Below are 21,852 nucleotides of genomic sequence, written 5' to 3'. Positions count from 1 at the left end.
ACATGACAAGCTACAAATTACACAATGTAACTTAAACCGCTCGTTGCACCGCTGTCACCGTGCGTCTAAAGCTTATGTCATTCATCAAACCTGAAACCAACATTTCACGGTGCATCAAGACGAACATATGGTAATAGAGAAACGAAACGGACCTCTACTTTCTTACCATGTATATTTTAACAGTGCTTCATTTGCAAGTGATTTTATTAAATTATCTTTGTTTTGTTCCCTTATTCATTTTGAATTTTGAGACGTCTTCATAGACTAAGGTCACTGTTTATTGTCTTCTTTAATCAATTGTTATCATCTGAAATAAATTATTAAAAGCGACAAAACCCTTTCCATATTCAATAGAAATTTATGCCAAAAGCAGAGTCGACCGTACGATTCCGAATATATCATGAGCATGTGTTCATGAATCACTATCAAATAGTGATGATGCCAGGTGCTCGCGAAAAAAGGTGAGCGTTACGTGCTCCACAGGTAGCATCCGTCACAAACACTTGAGAGACGTCACAAATCATGTAACCCAAATCCCATTCCCTTGATTTCTGAATAAACTCCTACAACACTGGTGTTGAAAAAAAAGCATGTTTTATATTTACTCGTGAAATGTTATTCCTTCGTTAGTTTCCTATTTAAAATATACGCAAATATAAAACGTCAAAGCCAGACAATAACAAGTCTCGATTATCCACCGAAAGATTCCATTCTTTGGTCGTAAACGTTAAATGTAGCGGTGGAAATTATAGGAATGGATCAGCGAAAAGTCAGTGCTGATACCACGTGTTCGTATTGTTCTGAAACTACATATGTATGTATTAATAATGTAGACGTATACAGATGTGAAGAAGATAAAATAGAAACGGTTCACTTGTGGGACATCAGATTCACTTTTGTGTATAGAACTGCTAAAAAATAAGTACACGTCATGCTCCTGTATTGCTCTTTTTGTCCCAGCCCGGAGTCAATAATTGTGTTTGACAGTCGTCACCTTCGGGTAATCATAAACGCAGTACATTCTTATGAGAAACAGACAACACAACAACAAAAAATAACATTACGAGACAGTATATTGTAATAAAAATTATTTTTTTTAAAATAACACCAAATCAATAAAAATTCGCCACGACAGTTAAGATCGTGGCTTGAAAGTAATATCAATAAAATTGTACGATGATATCAAATAATTTGAAACCTGTCCAAAAATGAAAGTAAAATCCAAATCAAGGTCAGTTATTGCCCCTTTACCCACCACCGCCAAAGCAAGTGAATGCAAATAAAGGTTCAGTTTCGTTTTAAAAAAAAATCGTTTGAAATTCTACCCCAAATTGACACACGTAACGCTAAAATTAGATCGGGATAGCAGTCTGGCTTGCTTTTGTACCACAAAATGTCCGTCTGACCGTCGGATGACACAGCGACGCACGTCAGGCTTAACAGCAAGAGACATGCGCAACGTCTGCGGTGCGCAGCATGACAGGACGCTGTCACAAGGGAGACAATTACCCGTATACAAGTTGAAACCCGCGTGTGAAGAGAATTTTAGCCTAAGTGAAAATCATATTCAATCAGTTGGATACACTCGCCGTTAGTCGGAATGGGCGACAGCTACAATGCTGAAGTGTTATGTAAAATCAATTAAGATGATACATCGCTCGATGAAAGCTGCGTTAGAGCAGCGTACCGCGCAGGGTCCGAGCTAGCTTCGCCATCCGCGAGTCAACCGTAGTTAGTGGATACGAGATCATATGAAATGTATCCACGTCTCTTTCAATTGGCGATAACAGCTTTTGTTTTGGACTTGGGCTTGAAATTTGAGCTTTATGTGTTATTAAATGATAGAGACGAGAAAAAGTGAGAATTTCGTAATTTGATTTCGTTCTCGAAAGAGACGATAGCCGAGTTGGCTGGAATTTCATTATTTCGTTCTATTGGATTTGTAATTTTCGTGATTGCTTTACATAGAACACAGTTGTGTAGAAATAAGAGTTATGCAGTGGCGGGCAAATCAAGGGAAATACGATTAAAACACCCACCAATATTTCAGCTTGAGAGATCACCAAGGGATCTTGTCTGAAGATTCGTTTCGTCCCATTAGATATTAAAGAAACCGTCCGTAATTTTACATTTGCTGTTCGAACAGAAAATTCTTTTAAGATGTTTTGTCAACATTGCATAAGTTAATCATACTGAATTGTTTATCAAATTTTAGTAAAACTCTGTCTTTTAATACTTTAAAATTAAATCTGACATCAAAAAGGTTTTTAGTGTTTGTTATGAACATAACAAATCTGCTCTAGAGAGATATTTATAACTATCACATAACAGTACATCGTGAAGCGCCAGAGGTAATTCAATTAGCTGGCTTTATATTCTACTTTCTAAGATTATTGCATTTTCATCCTCTTTATGATATTTTACCTTCGGCACATTACATTATTTACTGAATGCTTTTATATTAGACTAAATTATCTATCGGTAACTTTATAAGCGTTTGTTGTTTTAAGTCGGTTTGAAAAATAACAATGTTCATTTACAAATATAAATCTTGCAAAATACTTTACTTTAAACACGAGTTGACCAGAAACACCCAAACAGGGGTACTTTAGTGCGAATTATGGCGGCCAAATTGAAGTTACATTTGCGGATATCATTAAGAACAGATGATGCTATCTTTTCTACCCTTTTTTCGTAAACTCAGAATCCAGATTAACTAGACGTTACCATGGAAACGAAAACACCCAAAGAAGGTGACATTTCATGAACGCCACATCTGAAAGAGTAAGAGTGAGTGAGTATGGTTTTACGCCGCTCGCTTTTAGCATTATTTCAGCCTTATCTCCACGGGGGCATCAAATAGGGGTACACACATTGTACCCACGTGGGGACTGGGAGCATGGCCTGCGGCGTGACGACCCAACACGTTAACTGCTAGACTACCCCCAAGATCCTTAAAATGCTAAGTTTAAGATGGTGGTGGTGTGTGTGAGAGAGAGGGTGATGGGGGTTGAGGAAGAGGCTAGATTCAAATGGCAGTCCTAGCAATTGTTTAAACGCCACTTTGTCTGTCTGCTTACTCAATTTTAATTGTAATTATGTATAACATTCTATTTTAACTTAAAAACAATTAGGCGATGTCTCATTTTCATGAAACGATACTAGTCAAAAGCCGTGGAACATCGTCCCCTTTTGAATCGTAAATGTTCAAATATGTAGCAGTGGTTGTAGTAGTTGTAGTAGTAGTGGTGGTGGTGGTGAGTAGTAGTAGTAGTAGTAGTAGTGGTAGTAGTAGTAGTTGTGGTGGTAGTTGTCATAGTGGTTGTAGTAGTATTGGTAGTTGTAGTTGTCGTAGTAGTAGTAGAAGTGGTAGAAGTGGTAGAAGTAGTAGTAGTAGTAGTAGTAGTAGTAGTAGTAGTAGTAGTAGTGGCACGACCTTCATCGCATTAGGCTTTACTCCCACATTAACCTAAAAACAAACACAGCCAAAAGCTGACTCACTGATGCTCAAAACATTCAATTAGTGTTGTTCTTCCTTCATGTTGTTATTATTTGAGCACATTATATCTGTTGTCTATAAAGCCAGCAGTACTGAAATTCTATGTTCAGGACTGAATGTTAGAATTACCCGCAGAGCGCCAGAATACCGACTTCAGAATTGTAACTTGGGGAAAAGCTCTATTTCAGATTTATGTCCCTACGCATGTAATAGCAAATTAAGTAACATCGGTGAATCGTTATTACATGGTTTTAAAAACTACATAAATCTCGTCTTTACGAGGAATTATTATTGGCAGAAATTCTGTCGATTCAAACTGCAATAAATATGATCAGCAATGCAAGCCAGGTTTTCTTGTAACATTAAATGTTCTACCGTTCTACAGGTGAGTCGGAATTGTCGCAGTTGTCATGGCTCCTGTGTACCTGCACTCTATCTGTCATCCTCTGCCTTTGAAGAAGAAAAACTGTACTTTATCTCAGGCTTTCGGGCAGTACACATAGTATTACATACAATGCCTTGTATAATACATCAATTATTTTGATCCTAATGAAAATAAGCGACAAAACTCCACATTCGTAAGAGAAATAAGCCCACTGTACGATTCCGACTATAGTAAAGTACGGTTATAACGAACTCAAAGGGACTACAACTTTAAGTTCGTTTTAACCGTAGTTCGTTATAAGCATACATACAGCATAACTACAGCAAATAGTCGGGACCAAAAAAGTAGTTCGTTATATCCGTCAGTTCGTTATAATCGTGTTCGTTATAACCGTAGTTTACTGTATATCATAAGCATGTGTTCATGATTCAATACCAAATAGAGAAGGTACCAGGTGCTCGCGAGGGGGTGAGCGTATCCTGACCCACCTACCCCACCTACCCCACCGGTGGCACCCGTCACAAATACATGCAAATGCCACATTCTCTTAATATCATAACTTGGTATTAATAAAGAGATACTTTGTATTCTACGGAAATACAGGTATCATTTGGAGTGAGTGAGTGAGTGAGTTGGATTTAACGCCGCTTTTAACAGTATTCCAGTTATATCGCGGCGTGTCAGCTTAATGTGGGAGGAAAGCCCGAAGTGATGCAGGTCTCAGACGTTTACCACTTCTGTGAAACCAACGAGCACAGGTATGGTGCTGACAAACCTAGAAACATAATCGCGGCGAACCGGGATTCGAACCCACAATCATAGGTTTCTGGCGTGCCCAAGGGACGCAACTCTGCACAGCGAATCGCGGCGTGCCCCCGGTATCATTTGGACAAAGGCGGCATGGGTTCTGTGTGACATTTATCTGTAAGGATACATAGGGCCTTACGTCTCCATGCGTATCACATAGGTCACAATAATACAAAATGTAAATACCGTATTCGACGTAATAAGCGCCCCGCTCTGATAAGCGCCCACGGCGATATTTGCTAATATATTGGCTAGAAAACAATCCCAATTATCACCCCTTCCGATTGATCAATGTACACAAGACTTATTTATTCGTGTATAATACGCACTCGTGCGTTATATCACCCTTAATTATGGGCAATTAAATTCTTGAAAAATATATCTGTCGTATGTAAACATTTCAGACTGTTAGCATAAACCACGAAATTTACGGTCTTTCAACTCAAAATAATATTCTAATAAGCGCCCCCTATTTATAATTTTGAGAGCGCCCTGGGAGCTTATTACGTTGAATACGGTAACCTTCAATACCTTAACACAGAATAGGTGTTATCTTTTAGTGACATTTTAGAACTTTTAGTAACAATAAAGACATACGAATTTCAACTATTTTATCGTTTTAGTACATATGCCTTTATCAAGCTAGGTATTGTAAGGTACTGAGCGCATCGCTAGATTTGATAACGCAACCTAAATATTTAACAGTGCATTTCTCTTGTAACTGCTGGTTACGTGATGTTAATTACATGTCTGGGGCGTGGCATATATAGACCCGGAAATATATGTAGAGCTGTCATTCAATTTACACATTGTGTGTTATGTCATGCCATGTCCAAGGTCAGCGAACTGACACGTGGTATGATAAGATTAGCGAAGCCAGGATGTGTACGTGTGCCTGTATGAAGTATGAGGAAATATTGATTCAAAGAAAATCAATCAATTCCCTATAGGTATCGATCATGTCAATAGTGAACTCAACTGTCTTCCTACCTGTTTAATAATTTGGAAAAATCATAACTCAGAAAGCTGTTAATAAAATATAATTTTCTTTGGCTCATATTGGAGGCCAGATAATGTAAAGAACAAATATTGTGCAAAATGTTCCAGACAGATGGTATAATCTCCATGCATGAACAAGTTATTTCTCAAGCATGTGCTATATCCAGACCACGTAATGACAATGCGATTGGGTTTATTCCCACGCATCGTTATTCAGTATTGTGTCGCGTAAATAAATGACACAGAAACTATTTTCACTATCAGAAGAAATATCTTCTTAAAGCTGAGTCGATTGTACGATTCCGACACGCAAAGACAAGTCAACTGTTCATATAAACACGGGAACATATCGCACAAGGCAAAATTGGGAATTGCATCGGACATAATTGTTGTCACTGATGAGTCAAAATTTGTGGTCCTGAACATATCTACCCTGGCACTTTATGCACCATATAGCATGTTCTGCACCAGGACTACAAGGGCGTTTGTCCCCACGCATTGTTATTCAGTATTGCGTCGTGCAAAGCGCGCCTACAATAACACGCACTTTAACACGCTAAGTCATTTGAATTTAAATTCCATACATAATATGTAATGCACGTTTTCTCTATATGTGCGGTCAATTGATGAAACACACACAGCAGCGTTAACATTTATGAAACACATGCTGCGTTAGGTTCGATGATAAAATAAAGCATAAATGAAATAAGCGTTACCTCTCTGTTGGAGAACGCTGAAGGTGTCCATGCCATTATGTGAGATAATACTATATTGCGTTGTTTGTGCACAAGGGGGCGTAGGCATATTACATGCAATCAGGACACTCTATGGGTTAATGTAAACTGATTTTGAAAATGTTGTTATTCTCAATGTGGAGCAAGTTGATCGCGTCTTTTCCTGGCATTGACATTTCATGCAAGGACTTAATGGTAACACGCTGTAGTGTGTACGGCGTTCAGAACGATGGGGTGTCGGATATATCATTCATCACAATACATATGCACAGCAACGCTAGGAAGAGTTAGGGAAATATCTCCACACGCAACATTATTTCCCTTGTACAAACACGTTCCATGGCGTGACAATATTCCCCTTGTACAAACACGTTCCTGGGCGTGACAATATTTCCCTTGTACAAACACGTTCCAGGGCGAGACAATATTCCCCTTGTACAAACACGTTCCTGGGCGCAACAATATTTCCCTTGTACAGACACGTTCAGGGCGCAACAATATTTCCCTTGTACAAACACGTTCCAGGGCGCGACAATATTCCCCTTGTACAAACACGTTCCAGGGCGTGACAATATTCCCCTTGTACAAACACGTTCCTGGGCGCAACAATATTTCCCTTGTACAAACACGTTCAGGGCGCAACAATATTTCCCTTGTACAAACACGTTCCAGGGCGTGACAATATTCCCCTTGTACAAACACGTTCCTGGGCGTGACAATATTTCCCTTGTACAAACACGTTCCAGGGCGCAACAATATTTCCCTTGTACAAACACGTTCCAGGAACTTGATTTAGTTGCCAGCCAAAAATAAGGTTGCACTCTGGTCACATAATTTATCCAAATAGATAAATTTTATATCTCTGATGATTTTGTCGTGATTTTTAATACAGTTAGTACTGCTACAATACTTATGTGACAATGTCATCAGTGGCAACCATCATATAATGCATAATTATTATCGTTAGTTGGTTAATATTAACATCAATGTGACACGGTGGTCAACTTCATGCGTATATATGTTCATCTGTTTGTATATGTTCACCTGTGTGTATATATGTTCATCTGTGTATATATGTTAATCTGTGTATATATGTTCACCTGTGTATATATGTTAATCTGTGTATATATGTCCATCTGTGTATATATGTTCATCTGTGTATATATGTTCACCTGTGTATATATGTTCATCTGTGTATATATGTTCACCTCTGTATATATGTTCATCTGTGTATATATGTTCATCTGTGTATATATGTTCACCTGTGTATATATGTTCATCTGTTTGTATATGTTCACCTGTGTATATATGTTAATCTGTGTATATATGTTCACCTGTGTATATATGTTAATCTGTGTATATATGTTCACCTGTGTATATATGTTCACCTGTGTATATATGTTAATCTGTGTATATATGTTCACCTGTGTATATATGTTAATCTGTGTATATATGTTCACCTGTGTATATATGTTCACCTGTGTATATATGTTCACCTGCGTGTATATATGTCCATCTGTGAATATATGTTCATCTGTGTATATATGTTCACCTGTGTATATATGTTCACCTGTGTATATATGTTCACCTGTGTGTATATATGTCCATCTGTGTATATATGTTCATCTGTGTATATATGTTCATCTGTGTATATATGTTCACCTGTGTGTATATATGTTCATCTGTGTATATATGTTAATCTGTGTATATATGTTCACCTGTGTATATATGTTCATCTGTGTATATATGTTCACCTGTGTGTATATATGTCCATCTGTGTATATATGTTCATCTGTTTGTATATTTCCATCTGTGTATATATATGTTCACCTGTGTGTATATATGTTCATCTTGGTATATATGTTCACCTGTGTATATATGTTCATCTGTGTATATATGTTCATCTGTGTATATATGTTCATCTGTGTATATATGTCCATCTGTGTATATATGTCCATCTGTGTATATATGTTCACCTGTGTATATATGTTCATCTTGGTATATATGTTAATCTGTGTATATATGTCCATCTGTGTATATATATCCATCTGTGTATATATGTTCATCTGTGTATATATGTTCATCTGTGTATATATGTTCATCTGTGTATATGTGTTCATCTGTTTGTATATGTTCACCTGTGTATATATGTTCATCTGTGTATATATGTTCACCTGTGTATATATGTTCACCTGTGTATATATGTTCATCTGTGTGTATATGTTCATCTGTGTATATATGTTCATCTGTGTATATATGTTCATCTGTGTATATATGTCCATCTGTGTATATATGTCCATCTGTGTATATATGTTCACCTGTGTATATATGTTCATCTTGGTATATATGTTAATCTGTGTATATATGTCCATCTGTGTATATATATCCATCTGTGTATATATGTTCATCTGTGTATATATGTTCATCTGTGTATATATGTCCATCTGTGTATATATGTTCATCTGTGTATATATGTTCACCTGTGTATATATGTTCATCTGTGTATATATGTTCACCTGTGTATATATGTTCACCTGTGTATATATGTTCATCTGTGTGTATATGTTCATCTGTGTATATATGTTCATCTGTGTATATATGTTCACCTGTGTATATATGTCCATCTGTGTATATATATTCACCTGTGTATATATGTCCATCTGTGTATATATGTTCATCTGTGTATATATGTTCACCTGTGTGTATATTTCCATCTGCGTATATATGTTCATCTGTGTATATATGTTCACCTGTGTATATATGTTCATCTTGGTATATATGTCCATCTGTGTATATATGTTCATCTGTGTATATATGTCCATCTGTGTATATATGTTCACCTGTGTGTATATTTCCATCTGCGTATACATGTCCATCTGTGTTTATATGTTCGCCTGTGTATATATGTTCACCTGTGTGTATATTTCCATCTGTGTATATATGTTCGCCTGTGTATATATGTCCATCTGTGTATATATGTTAATCTGCGTATATATGTTCATCTGTGTGTATATGTCCATCTGTGTATATATGTTCACCTGTGTCTATATGTTCACCTGTGTCTATATGTTCACCTGTGTATATATGTTCATCTGTGTATATATGTTCACCTGTGTATATATTTTCATCTGTGTATATATGTCCATCTGTGTATATATGTTCACCTGTGTATATATGTCCATCTGTGTATATATGTTCACCTGTGTATATATGTTCATCTGTGTATATATGTCCATCTTCGTATATATCGTCATCTGTGTATATATGTCCATCTGTGTATATATGTTAATCTGTGTATATATGTCCATCTGTGTATATATGTTCACCTGTGTATATATGTTCATCTGTGTATATATGTCCATCTTCGTATATATCGTCATCTACGTATACATGCCCATCTGTGTATATATGTCCATCTGTGTATATATGTTCACCTGTGTATATATGTTCATCTGTGTATATATGTCCATCTTCGTATATATCGTCATCTGTGTATATATGTCCATCTGTGTATATATGTCCATCTGTGTATATATGTTCATCTGTGTATATATGTCCATTTGTGTATATATGTTCATCTGTGTATATATGTCCATCTTCGTAAATATGGTCATCTGTGTGTATATGTTCACCTGTGTATATATGTCCATCTGTGTATATATGTCCATCTGTGTATATATGTTCACCTGTGTATATATGTTCACCTGTGTATATATGTTCATCTGTGTATATATGTTCATCTGTGTATATATGTTAATCTGTGTATATATGTTCATCTGTGTATATATGTTCACCTGTGTATATATGTTCATCTGTGTATATATGTTCATCTGCGTATATATGTTTATCTCTGTTTATATGGTGAATAGAAATCAATGCTACAATTATCTTGTCTGTTATACGAAGATGTCTTTGGACTTAGTATATAAAGCTGTCGTCCTAAATCATCTTTAATGTGGTATAGAATTCATATAACATTGACCAATATAAACCATTAACCAGATGGGAAAGGACGCACTCGACACATCACCAAACACCTTTGTCTCTGTTGGTGGCTCAAGCATGGTAGCGTTGGACTCAATGTCTCTGTTCCATATGTCATAAACATGTAAAATATGTTATCATGGAGGATTCAGCAACATTCATAGTTGCATATATAACATAAATCATCGCAGACAAAAAGGTAAAACGTCAAGTTTAATCTTTACGCGTAGAAAGGGTTACAGGTGTACAAGACCTTTGTGTTACGTAGAAGTAAAACCGTTTGCTCAAGTCGCCTGAGTTCGAGTCCTCAGAAAGGTACAATATATGAAGTCCATTTGTGGTATCACTGACGTAATATTGCGTGAATGATTTTTAAAGCGGCGTAAAACCATATTCACTCACTTACCACATTTACTACTATGTCAGTACAACACGTATACATGTAGCTCCGTTGATGATCAAATTAATCATCTCGAAATTAAAGACCACTTATGAAAACCAAAGCCGGATATTGTTATAGATTTCTATAAACGTGTATAAAATTCAAATGATGTATAAATAGTACTAGTGATTAGACTGTGGGCTTCGTGAAACAAACTGGTGAAAAGCCTATAATCCCTGTCACGTATAATGAGCAGGACAAGCCTCGGTTTGATTTATTATAGTCACGGAGGTATTATTTACTATTGATTACAATAAATAGCTGGCTGAACAACGCGACAGTAATTAGTATTACGAGACAAAATATTTATGCATTTGCACCTAGGATGCCTAGCCATTGGTTAGTTGCATGACGTGTCATAAGCTTAATTGTCCTCCCATTTACGCAGTGCCTGTACATTGATAAATCTAATCTATCAAATGACAAAATTATCAGCGGATATGCGTAGAAGGAAGTGATGAGATGGACAACCTGCATTATGGAAGGATATACGTACCCTTTTTGCGAACACCTGATTTTCAGTGATCTATTCATAATTTTCTTTATCGCTATTTTGCTTTTTACGACCAATGGAATCTGTTTCGTCAGATAAGCGAGACTGGTTATTCTCTCATGTTAATGGCCTGTTTTATATGAGAGTGAGTATGGTTTTACGCTGCTTTTAGCAATATTCCAGCAATATCACGGAAATGGGCTTCACATATTGTACCCATGTCGGGAATCGAACCCTGGTCTTCGGCGTGACGAGCGAACCCTAAACCACTAGTCTACTCGACCGCCCCTGCATTATATGCAAATTGGTTCTGATCTACTGAAGAATCATCAGCGGAAACATACCCCATCCCACATGGACGTGTCATGGGTAGAAGCTTCAACAAATATTCCATTAATCATTTAGTTAGATAGCACAATTGTTCCAAAATATTGTTTCAAATCATTTTGCTATATCTTTAATTTATGGATGTTTTAACACTGCTTTGAAAGGAAAGTGCAATTTTAAAATGAATACAGTGTAGTTAAATAGCTCCTGTAACATAGTAAAATGTTTGTCCATCCACCCCATCCCCTTGCTGTCTGAATGTGATCCTTTCCGTGTATACAGATATCTATCAATACGTATTTAGCCTTCTAAAATAGAGTTTGTACAGACATATCGTACTATCTCACATACGTTCTATCCATTTATCTGCCTATCTACTTGTCCGGCCAGTGGGATGCAGAGAGGCGAGGTCGCACGTTCGTGTCACCGACATGCCGGGGTTGGTTTCAACGTTTGGGCATCCATGTGTTGTCCAGTACTGTTGTTCGATTATATGACATTCATTTATCATCTCTTTATCCCTCCATCTTTCCATCCCTCCATCCATGCACACATTCATTCATCCAAATACAAATATATTCCCCCATACAGAAATTGGTTTAGCTAACCCAGCGTTAATACATAAACTGTCGTCAAAAGAAAGTATGCACCCATGTTTGATGGTAGCCGAACAAGAAACAAACAAGAAATGGTTATTCGATGGGGATACATTTGATACGGGTATCTATTATATGTGAATATGCTTCAATCCATGTACCATCTATCCATCTGTCATAAATCTAAATCCATTACCAACCCATCTACCACAAATCCATCCATCATAAATGCTTCTATTTCTAATCCATCAACCATCAATCCATCTGTCAAAATGACTGACCCATCTACTATCAATCCATAATTTTGGTACCATCAACCCATCTGGCATACATCCACCTATTCTCAATCCACATTTCAATCCAGGTACCAACAATCCATCTACCAATTCCTTCTTCGTCTAGCAGTGCGCCACTTCCGAACCCGACAACAACGCAAAGGCCCAAATCTTCAAAACCATTGGTGTGTATAAAAAGCCGACCACGTTCGTCTGCCCCGGAATATATTTACGAAATTACAGAGAGAGAATCAGTGTCAGAAATTGACGCTAAAAATCTACTACATGAGATTATTAGCTAAAATCAATTACTGATTGCAGCTAATTCATTGCAGAGTCATTGGCGGGCGATTAGAACAATTTTAGACCGATTTCGTCCTTTAATGTATTAAAGTAACGAGCTCTTGTTCAGCGATGTCATTATCGCAAGGCCCTAACGGTATCTCTAAGCTATCATTTTATTAAGGAAATTGTCAACCTGGGCAACAGCGAATTTCTTACCCTGTTATTTCCTTTCAGTTAGTAATTGGAAGCTAATAGGCGAGCATTTATTATAGGAGTCTGTGGCACGACGTAATAAACGATGGCTAACGCTGTCATTTTAATTTGAAGCTTGCCCTTATCATCCTATGAAGCGCGAACAACGCTTCCGATCAGGGCGCGCGACAGATCAATGACGCTTTGATTTTTCAGAAGAGGGAATGTCGCGAGAGTTGGTGTAATTTGTAACGAGATCTCGAGACTCGTTCTGATGTGAGACAGAGAAGAACATGGACGGAACGAGTTTATTTTTGTTCTCGTTCCCTTAAAGTGGTTTACACGCTCAATTCGTGATATTAGCCTTTTCATCCCGTGTCTGTAGGCCTCGTTCCATTAGCATTATATTGCATTATCAACTTGTGTTTATATAATGCAGAGGTACAGACTGATATAATGCTATATAGACATACCCTCGTACGCAGGAGAGACACAGTAGCGATAATGTTTAACAGAACGTACATCTCATTTCATTAACACGGTACATTGGCCGTAGAATAAATAATTAATACAGACTGGTTCGGGAAATATTTACGAATTACGATGATATAATAAAATGATTACTCCTGGATGATATAGAACAGCTCTATCAAAACATCCCTCGGATGCGTGTATAATAAAACTATTGTTTATAGGTTAAATTGTTACAGTAATAAAACAGATGATGAATGTTTGTGTTCAAATCCTGTGAAGAAATATAAATGTTTTAACGAAAAAATGAAATAATAAAGTGTACAACTCTGCGTTCGCTTCAAGGAACTCAAGGGACAAATATATTAGTCTGAGATCTGTGAAAATGATATTCTATTACTGACATGGTGGAGGCGCGTCGGTTAAAAAATATCCTTCATGCAAGGTCACGAGTTTGGGTGAGACTGTCAACATAAAAAAATGAAACCTACTTATATATCAATTACCTTGATTCAAATGTTGCAATTTATTTAATTGTTTGTAATTCATAGCACAAACAACACCAACCACAACAATTACTTCATCTGGCACAATGCCCTTTGGCTGTAACAGAGAAGCCAGTAACGACAAACAAGAAATTCTCATGTTTTACTCCCTGGTAATTCATACGTAAACGAACAAAACTACATTTCATAAAACAATGTATAGTTGTAAATGTTTATCACTCGATGACTTCGCGTTAATATTAAGCTAGCAATACCACACAAAAACCGAAAAATACCTCTGACATTTCATGCCATAATTCTGATGCACATTCAAACAAACGACGCTTAAAATTAGTTGAAATCTCACCAGGGAGTCATTAGAGACGAGTAATTAACACAGCACCGGGCCATATTACGATAACTCGTTCAAGCCCTTCTCCCGTGGATTCAGCGTCGAAGCGAAACCCTGCGTTCAAATATTGGAATGGATACTCGACCGTCATTAGCGCGTGTATTTACATACATATTACTCTGAATATACCATTTGTATATACGTATTGCTAGAACTAAGTGAAGTCCTATTTCTTCTTTCGACATTTTCCATTATACAGACGCACGGTTTGTTATAACATGTGTATTATGAACCACGTGAGCCGTTATTAACAAGCGTGGATCATTATCTCGTTTTATTCGTTAAAGAGATGGTGAAATAATACTCCCGGGCGATTATTTTGATTAATATTTTTTTTTTTAGATAAGGTAATAGATTTTTGTATTGCGACTATAAGAATTATTCATGTGTAAGGGGATATTCATTCTAATATACTAGATACTTGGTAAAAATGACCGAGTGTTATACACGTATCGTCTTTTGATGGACGTTTGATGTGGGAGTTGGTGTACACTATATTGTGTAATTTTATTCATATAATCACCAAAATGTTTAAATATTATATTATGTAGTATGCTGCGATATAATCACAAAAGTATGGATAGGACACTGTACATGAATATTGCGATACCCTTGTTTGCTGGCTACAAAACACACTTTGCAATAACCCTGTACAATCATTTAATGTGACCCTTTATATCCTCACGCATCCTTAGTTCCAAAATTATATTGGCCCATATCAATTTTGTTTATATATTATTTATATATATTTTGAAGATTGTTTAGCATTTATTGCTCACTGAACCTTATTTAATAATTGGGCGTATTCCATGTACAATACAATGTACTTTATACATAACAGTTCAACAATCAAATGAATAACGTAATATATTTCTACTTCAACGAAATGTTTGGATTGGCTATAAATATGAATGTAATATTATATTGAAATGTGAAAATTTAAATGTGTTGCTTTGCCTGATTATCGAGCACATCTATGAACTTTAAAAATGATGATCCGTCTCTATCTCTAGTAAAAACATTTTTTTATAATAACGAAATAATAGCGGTTTGAACAATACACAATAATATGGAAACATAATAAAATATATGCACTCACTGATATCATAAGAACAGCATATCATATCCACGGTGAGGTTATCGTAATTCGTTCATATTTTCAGACTGTATGTGTAGAATATCTTATTCAGTACAACAATGCATGTACTGATGAGAATAATGTACTAGAGAGATTCTATCTGTGGAAGACCGTCATGAAACGAAATAAAATACAGTATATATAATAACCAAAGAAACTGTATTTTATTTGTGTCATGTATCTGCCATTATTTGTTCATGTGTACTGCAGTGTGTTCTTTAAAGAATATCAGACAAAATTCAACTATATTGAAGCAGTTTAAGAATAACCTCATGTTATCTTTATATAGAATATAGTGTTGGAGAGGTGCAGATTTACACAACACAAAAACAACGTTTCACCATTCATAAAATCAAACGTTATTTTCTTGCATCTAAATATCTAATATTATTGATGCCATCTACACACACAATTTCCCGATAACCCTTCCCCTGAATTAAGTTGAATGAATAAACCCTTTATATTATTTTATACAATTTTCCTGAAGAGTATTTATGTATAAAAAACGATTAGTCGGCATTGTAAACACAGCTTCCTCGATATCTTCAACCACGCGTTTCTCTTCTCATGGTCTCTTCTTGACACCATTATGACAGTTTGGCTGTTTAGTTATCTATTTTATAACAGTAACTCACAAGAGTGTTTATATGCTGACACACCGTCGGGGGTAGTATAGAAGAGATATGTTCTATAATATTTCATAATAATCATTATGACGGTTAATCGGTTCATACAAATAACTGCTGAAATGGTCTGATAAAGTATATTTTCAATAGAATTTAAATGTGAAATATTCTAATAAAACGATATATTTAATATTTGAATTAAATAGCACATGTTACGATAAAACAGATTATGTATATATTTGTTACTGTATAAAAATCACATTAAAAGTGAAAAATAAACAAATGTGAATGTATGCAATCTCATCTTTCAGTTCAAAGATTGTAGAATTAAACAACAATACAATATTGACAAGAATATATAAATATTCCATGAACGAACTCGGATAACGATTACACTGTTCAGGTAATCTGTATTTCCTTACCTGTTTTTACTGTTAGAACACCCTTTTCTCTCCCTCCTATGGACAAGTCGTCGTCAGATTCGTCGCAGCTCTTCTCATCTTCACTTCCCGAACTGGTGATCTTGATATTTTCAGAGTCCAAATTGTTTTTGTCATCACACACCACGGGTATACTGAGTGTCTCCTTCTTGATGTTATCTGTGCACTCCTCAAAAGACTTGGACACAAATTCCGTCAATCCTTCCATCGCTGAATCCGTTTAAAAATACCTTAAAGTACCGATACACTTTTAAGAAAAAAAAGTTTTCAAAAAAAATTCTTCTCAGGTAAACTATAGTAAAATGAGTCCTTAAAAGGTTGGAAACCTTAAAACTCACGGCACCCCATCAAATACTTTCCTCCAAGGGCTTGTAATAAGATCCGAGATAAAAACGTTTCAAGCAGGGTCCTATAAAGAATTTATTACCGTCTTCGGACAAATTCCTGGAACAGGAAGGATCGTCAAAGACCGGCACAGCTCGTCACATTCTAACTAGACTATCGGACAAGGAGCTCAATGTGTCCTCTCGCGTCCTCCGCCGGAGTCGTTTCGTCCTAAAGGGCCTCCGGTCCATTCTTCATATTCAACACAGAAGCGTAATTAATTTAATAAGATAGATTTGCCGAGTTGCTAATTATCTTCTTAAACATTTACTGTAGAAGCCATAACTCCTGTGATTGGCCAGTTCAAGTGACGTCACGTGCCGACAGAGGGCGCAGAAAGCGGTTAACATCAACGATTGCTTGTCATTGGCACGCGCCCGGTCGTTCAGACTTGGCGATATCAAAGCGGCCCATATGCTTGACTATGGCACGAGTCAAATGGTGTTTATGAAATTAGGAAAATATAACCAGAGCATCCATTGGCCTGTGGTGAATGGCTTTATATCTCTCTCTCCCGTTTTTATATTTTTCCAAATTTCTTTTTTATACGTCCATTTGAGGGGGGCGAGAGCTGAATCTCGCAGAACCGTTTGTTAACGATCTCTTGGGGTCACGGCCAGCTTTTATGCTGTCAACACATTATTAATTTTGGTTTGATGTCCGAATGTGATATGATTTTTGTACAGAAGGCGGCCGGGACGACACGGTGGGAAGTTATGAGAATTGTCGGACCAGATTCATAATTCATAACGCGCTTGTAGTCATTAGGAATCTGCTGTTTCCGAGCAGGATGATTACGATAATAATAGCATGGTCCGTGACAGATTAATTGACTGTGTCACATACAGCGATATGATGAATGACGATATCATAATATATATGGGATTAGATTGTTCCGTAAATGTGACTGTCGTTATCGATAATAAGGATAAAGATAAAAATATGCCTATTATTATTATTATTATTATTATAAATAATAATAATAATTATTATTATTATTATCATCATTATTATAATTATTATTGTGGTTTTCTTAACGTATAAATTGCTTTAGTCACGATATGGCTGAAATATTGCCAATGTAACTATAAATACTCACTCACTTACTCACTATTATTATTGTGAGGTATTCAAGATTCGAAACTTAGTCGTCGTTGCATGAAGCCTTTTTTTTTCATTCGAACCATATTTCATATACTGGCTGGTGCTGCGGGGATAATGAAAAAATGAATGAATTTATCCCTTATAATATAATACCTCGCTGAAACGGATCCCCGTTAATGTGAACGATAGTTACCAAAGTTTAGCCTTCCGGATTGGCGATATTTCTTTGTGTTGCTTGTGGATTGGCGTCCGTTGTCTTTCTCCGGTACCTTCACTGGTGTTTTACTACAGCATTTTAAAAAGATAATTACATTTGCTCGATCAACATCTTCGTTTACATGGTTCGCATTTAATATTTTGATTCTCTATTTTATAATTCGTATTATGAAAATTAGATTAATTTACTTTCAATCAATTACATCTTTGAAGGCAAGTTGAAAGTAAACATGTTACTTTTGACTTTTAATTAAACTTTCGGTAAGATTAAGATTAAACACAAATACCAGGAAATAGCTAGAAACAGATTCCATTGGGCGAAAAGGGAAATATAATTATGAAAATTGTTTAAATGGATTACTGAAATTTAGTGATGACATCGGGTGTTCGCGATCGGGAAAATGGTGATCCTGGCCTGCTCTTCCGGTAGCACCTGCCACACAATTGTCATCAATGAAGTCAGTGCCAGTGAGTGAGGCTTCAATACATCTAAATAATTACAAAACAGTTCATATTCACCTTTTCGCTAACACCTGGTGACATCACTATATATTTGATAGTGATTCATAAACACATGCTTATAATATTGTCGGAACATACAGCGTTTTTAGCAGATATTTCTTATGATCGTGGAAATGGTTTTGACACTTCTATTTGTTCATTGTAAACCGTTTTAATAACAATAATTCCTTGTGTGTAATTATATTTTCGGAAAACAAAAACTCTTTTAAAATTGTCATTTGGAGTTTTCGATATCAATAAATATTTTCGTATCGTATATTTTTTATCCATATGTTTTTGTACTTTTTTATCTGTCCACAACAAGTTATAAAAAGAGATGAATTACGTTTTAAAACATAACCAAAATATTTATATACTTAAAATATAAATATATATAAAAATTAATGTACAAATATAACACATACATGTAGTCTTAAAAGTAAACTGTCTTACCCTTTAAAACCAACAATGAACTGGTAAATGTCTGAGAGATATTTTGAGAATTAAATCCTGTAAAGAAGTTATATTATATCGGTCTGAAGCACGTATATTTCTATGTAATTCCTACAAACATCATCAAAGGTATTATAAGATGTACTGTATACCATCACATTTGTAACAAGTCAAATATGTTTCTTACAAATGCTTAGTTTTAAAAAATACACAAAAAGTTGTTTTTTCCTTAATTTACAGAAAACGAAGAGCGATTTTTTAAATCTCTGTGTGTGTATCAATGGCTTATTTTCCAGCTTTGCATGCGATGCAGATATTAATAAAAGATTCCCGCCTCTCCTCTACTTAGAAGGAAAACAAACATTTCACTTTTTTAAAGCAAACGCGCACGTGACCTGATGTCTCATCGCTCGCCCCCCGTGATAGTTTCGAACTTCCACGCTTCCTAACAAATTGCACACGTGTCAGTTTCAAACAATATAAACACAATATATGAGTATACTGCCATTCACGTTCTGGCATAACGACATACAGGATAATTGCTATTGTGAGTGGAGGGAAGGGGGGCTCGCTGGACAACTTAGGGAGCTGTAGAGGTGGATGATTGGGGAATACCTTGAAGTATGGCACCAACCTTTGTCTGCAGAGATCCCTTTAGACATCAAAAACTGTCTTTAGTGTTTGAGAAAGGATGAAATGAAACTGACAGAATTGTCCAAATTGTGTCATTTTGTGCCAATCGGAAAGAGCACATGAAGAAGTATTAATTGCTGTAACAGCGATCAACTTGAATTGTATATGATTAAAATAGGGAGTTGTCATGGAAACGATGAATTTGGAGACTATACACCCAGTGATGTTTATTTTTGGAAAATCTGAGTTGATATGAAGCCTATGAGGCCATCCGTATTTTTTATGTTTCTCATCACCAACCTCAACCAGCAAGAGAGCGGGCGGGGGAAACAACAACAACAACAACAACAACAACAACAACAACAACCCAACAAAACTGTTGCGTACGCTAATTGTGTAACTTATTTTATTAAGTTTTCTAGTTTAAACACTTGATAATAGTCTTTAAATTATTTTAGACACGGATCTAGTCGTTTTGATTCGGAAACGAATCTTTAATCAATATAGTTGAAAAAAGATCAAGCTGATCATGTTTTTTTATGAGTGTGCAATGGCAGGGGTACTTTTTTACGGTATCGGGACATCAATTTCCACAGCGGCGGGGAAATTGAGATGAGAAAACTTGTAATTGTTTCACGTCTGAATGAAAATTCAGAGCGGACGGGAGATAGGAAACACAGAAAAAAATACGGACAGCCTAAATGTCACATGCTTTCAGTGTAACTTACATTCAGTACTCTTTGCAATATTTTTCTGTCCGAGGTGACTTAAATTGATACTTAATCGGTTTCTAAAACTTACAAAAAAGTCATTTCCTTGTTTTTGTAGAAACAATAAAACCAACATAAATGTATTGTTGATAGATATAAATATGTATATATATATGTATTCGGTCAGACATAATTGATATTATTACTGCATTAAGATTTTTCTACGGTAGAAATTTCTACAAAATCTACTCGGTTATACATTGATAATGACTCATCACGGGAGTCGATACACACGGCATGTCCCAGATATCCTGGATAAATGGAATATCGAAAATGGATATCAAAATTAACATATCTACATCGTATCTCTAACTTTTTAATACTCCATCCCAACCCACGTCGTCAAACACGAGCAACGTTATTTCCGTAATCGATACTACAGACATGTTCTTGTAAAGGGCTTCCGGGTTCTCTCAAAACGTTATTTATATTCTCTTCTGTATCTTGGTCGTTTGTGTTTATAGTCTGTTTACACATCCGCCGACTCTAGCTTTCTCAAATGTGGAAGAATATTATAATTATGAGGACAACTATTCTTTATTCCCGTCGATTGTGTTGATTTATTTCTCTAACCAGAGACAATATTGTCACGGGGTAGGCCTGTAAGCTAATGGTATAAAAGTGTTTTTTTTTTAGTAATAATTGTTACTGTTGCTTATAATAATTTTTTTATGTTAGTGAGTTGTAAAACTTGTCATGTATTGTACACATTTTAACCCCCCCCCCCCCCCCGACTTTACTCTTCAGTGAGCACTTATAAATTATCTTCTTTAAATCTCTTTTTAAATAGGGGGTACGGGTGGCCCAGTCGTCTAAGGCGCCGCGATTCGGTGTGCAGAGTTGCGTCCCTTGGGCACGCCAGGAACCTTTGATTGTGGGTTCGAATCCCGGTTCGCCCCGATTATGTTTGTCAGCACCATACCCGTGCTCGTGGGTTTCACCGAAGTGGTAAACGTCTGAGACCTGCATCACTTCGGGCTTTCCTCCCACATTAAGCTGACACGCCCTGATATAACTAGAATACTGTGCGGCGTTAAACCCAACTCACTCACTCTTTTTAAATATATATTTCGAACACCAAATCCTTTATAGAAAGCACAAACCGTACACCAAGAAATTAAAAAATAAATGGTCTTGGAGATATGTAAACATGATCTCTGCTGGAGTTGTATCCATAGGACACTCCTTCACAATGTACTCT

General features: G+C 36.2%; 1 protein-coding gene across 1 annotated transcript in view; it reads right to left on the bottom strand.

Annotated features, from left to right (window-relative positions):
* LOC124130478 (short stature homeobox protein 2-like) overlaps positions 1–17,120 on the bottom strand; it is a 47,899-nt gene extending 30,779 nt beyond the window's left edge. The window contains exon 1 of the mRNA XM_046493610.2: positions 16,573–17,120. Coding sequence (XP_046349566.1) covers positions 16,573–16,798 — 226 coding nt within the window. The 5' untranslated portion in view covers positions 16,799–17,120. The remainder of the gene's footprint in view (positions 1–16,572) is intronic.
* Between the last annotated feature and the right edge of the window lie 4,732 nt (positions 17,121–21,852).

Source organism: Haliotis rufescens, unplaced genomic scaffold (genome assembly GCF_023055435.1).
Source record: "Haliotis rufescens isolate VD_foot unplaced genomic scaffold, xgHalRufe1.0.p SCAF_9, whole genome shotgun sequence".
Classification (NCBI taxonomy): domain Eukaryota; kingdom Metazoa; phylum Mollusca; class Gastropoda; order Lepetellida; family Haliotidae; genus Haliotis; species Haliotis rufescens.
Note: the sequence above shows the minus strand (reverse complement) of the source record. Positions and strands in the feature narration are given on the sequence as shown.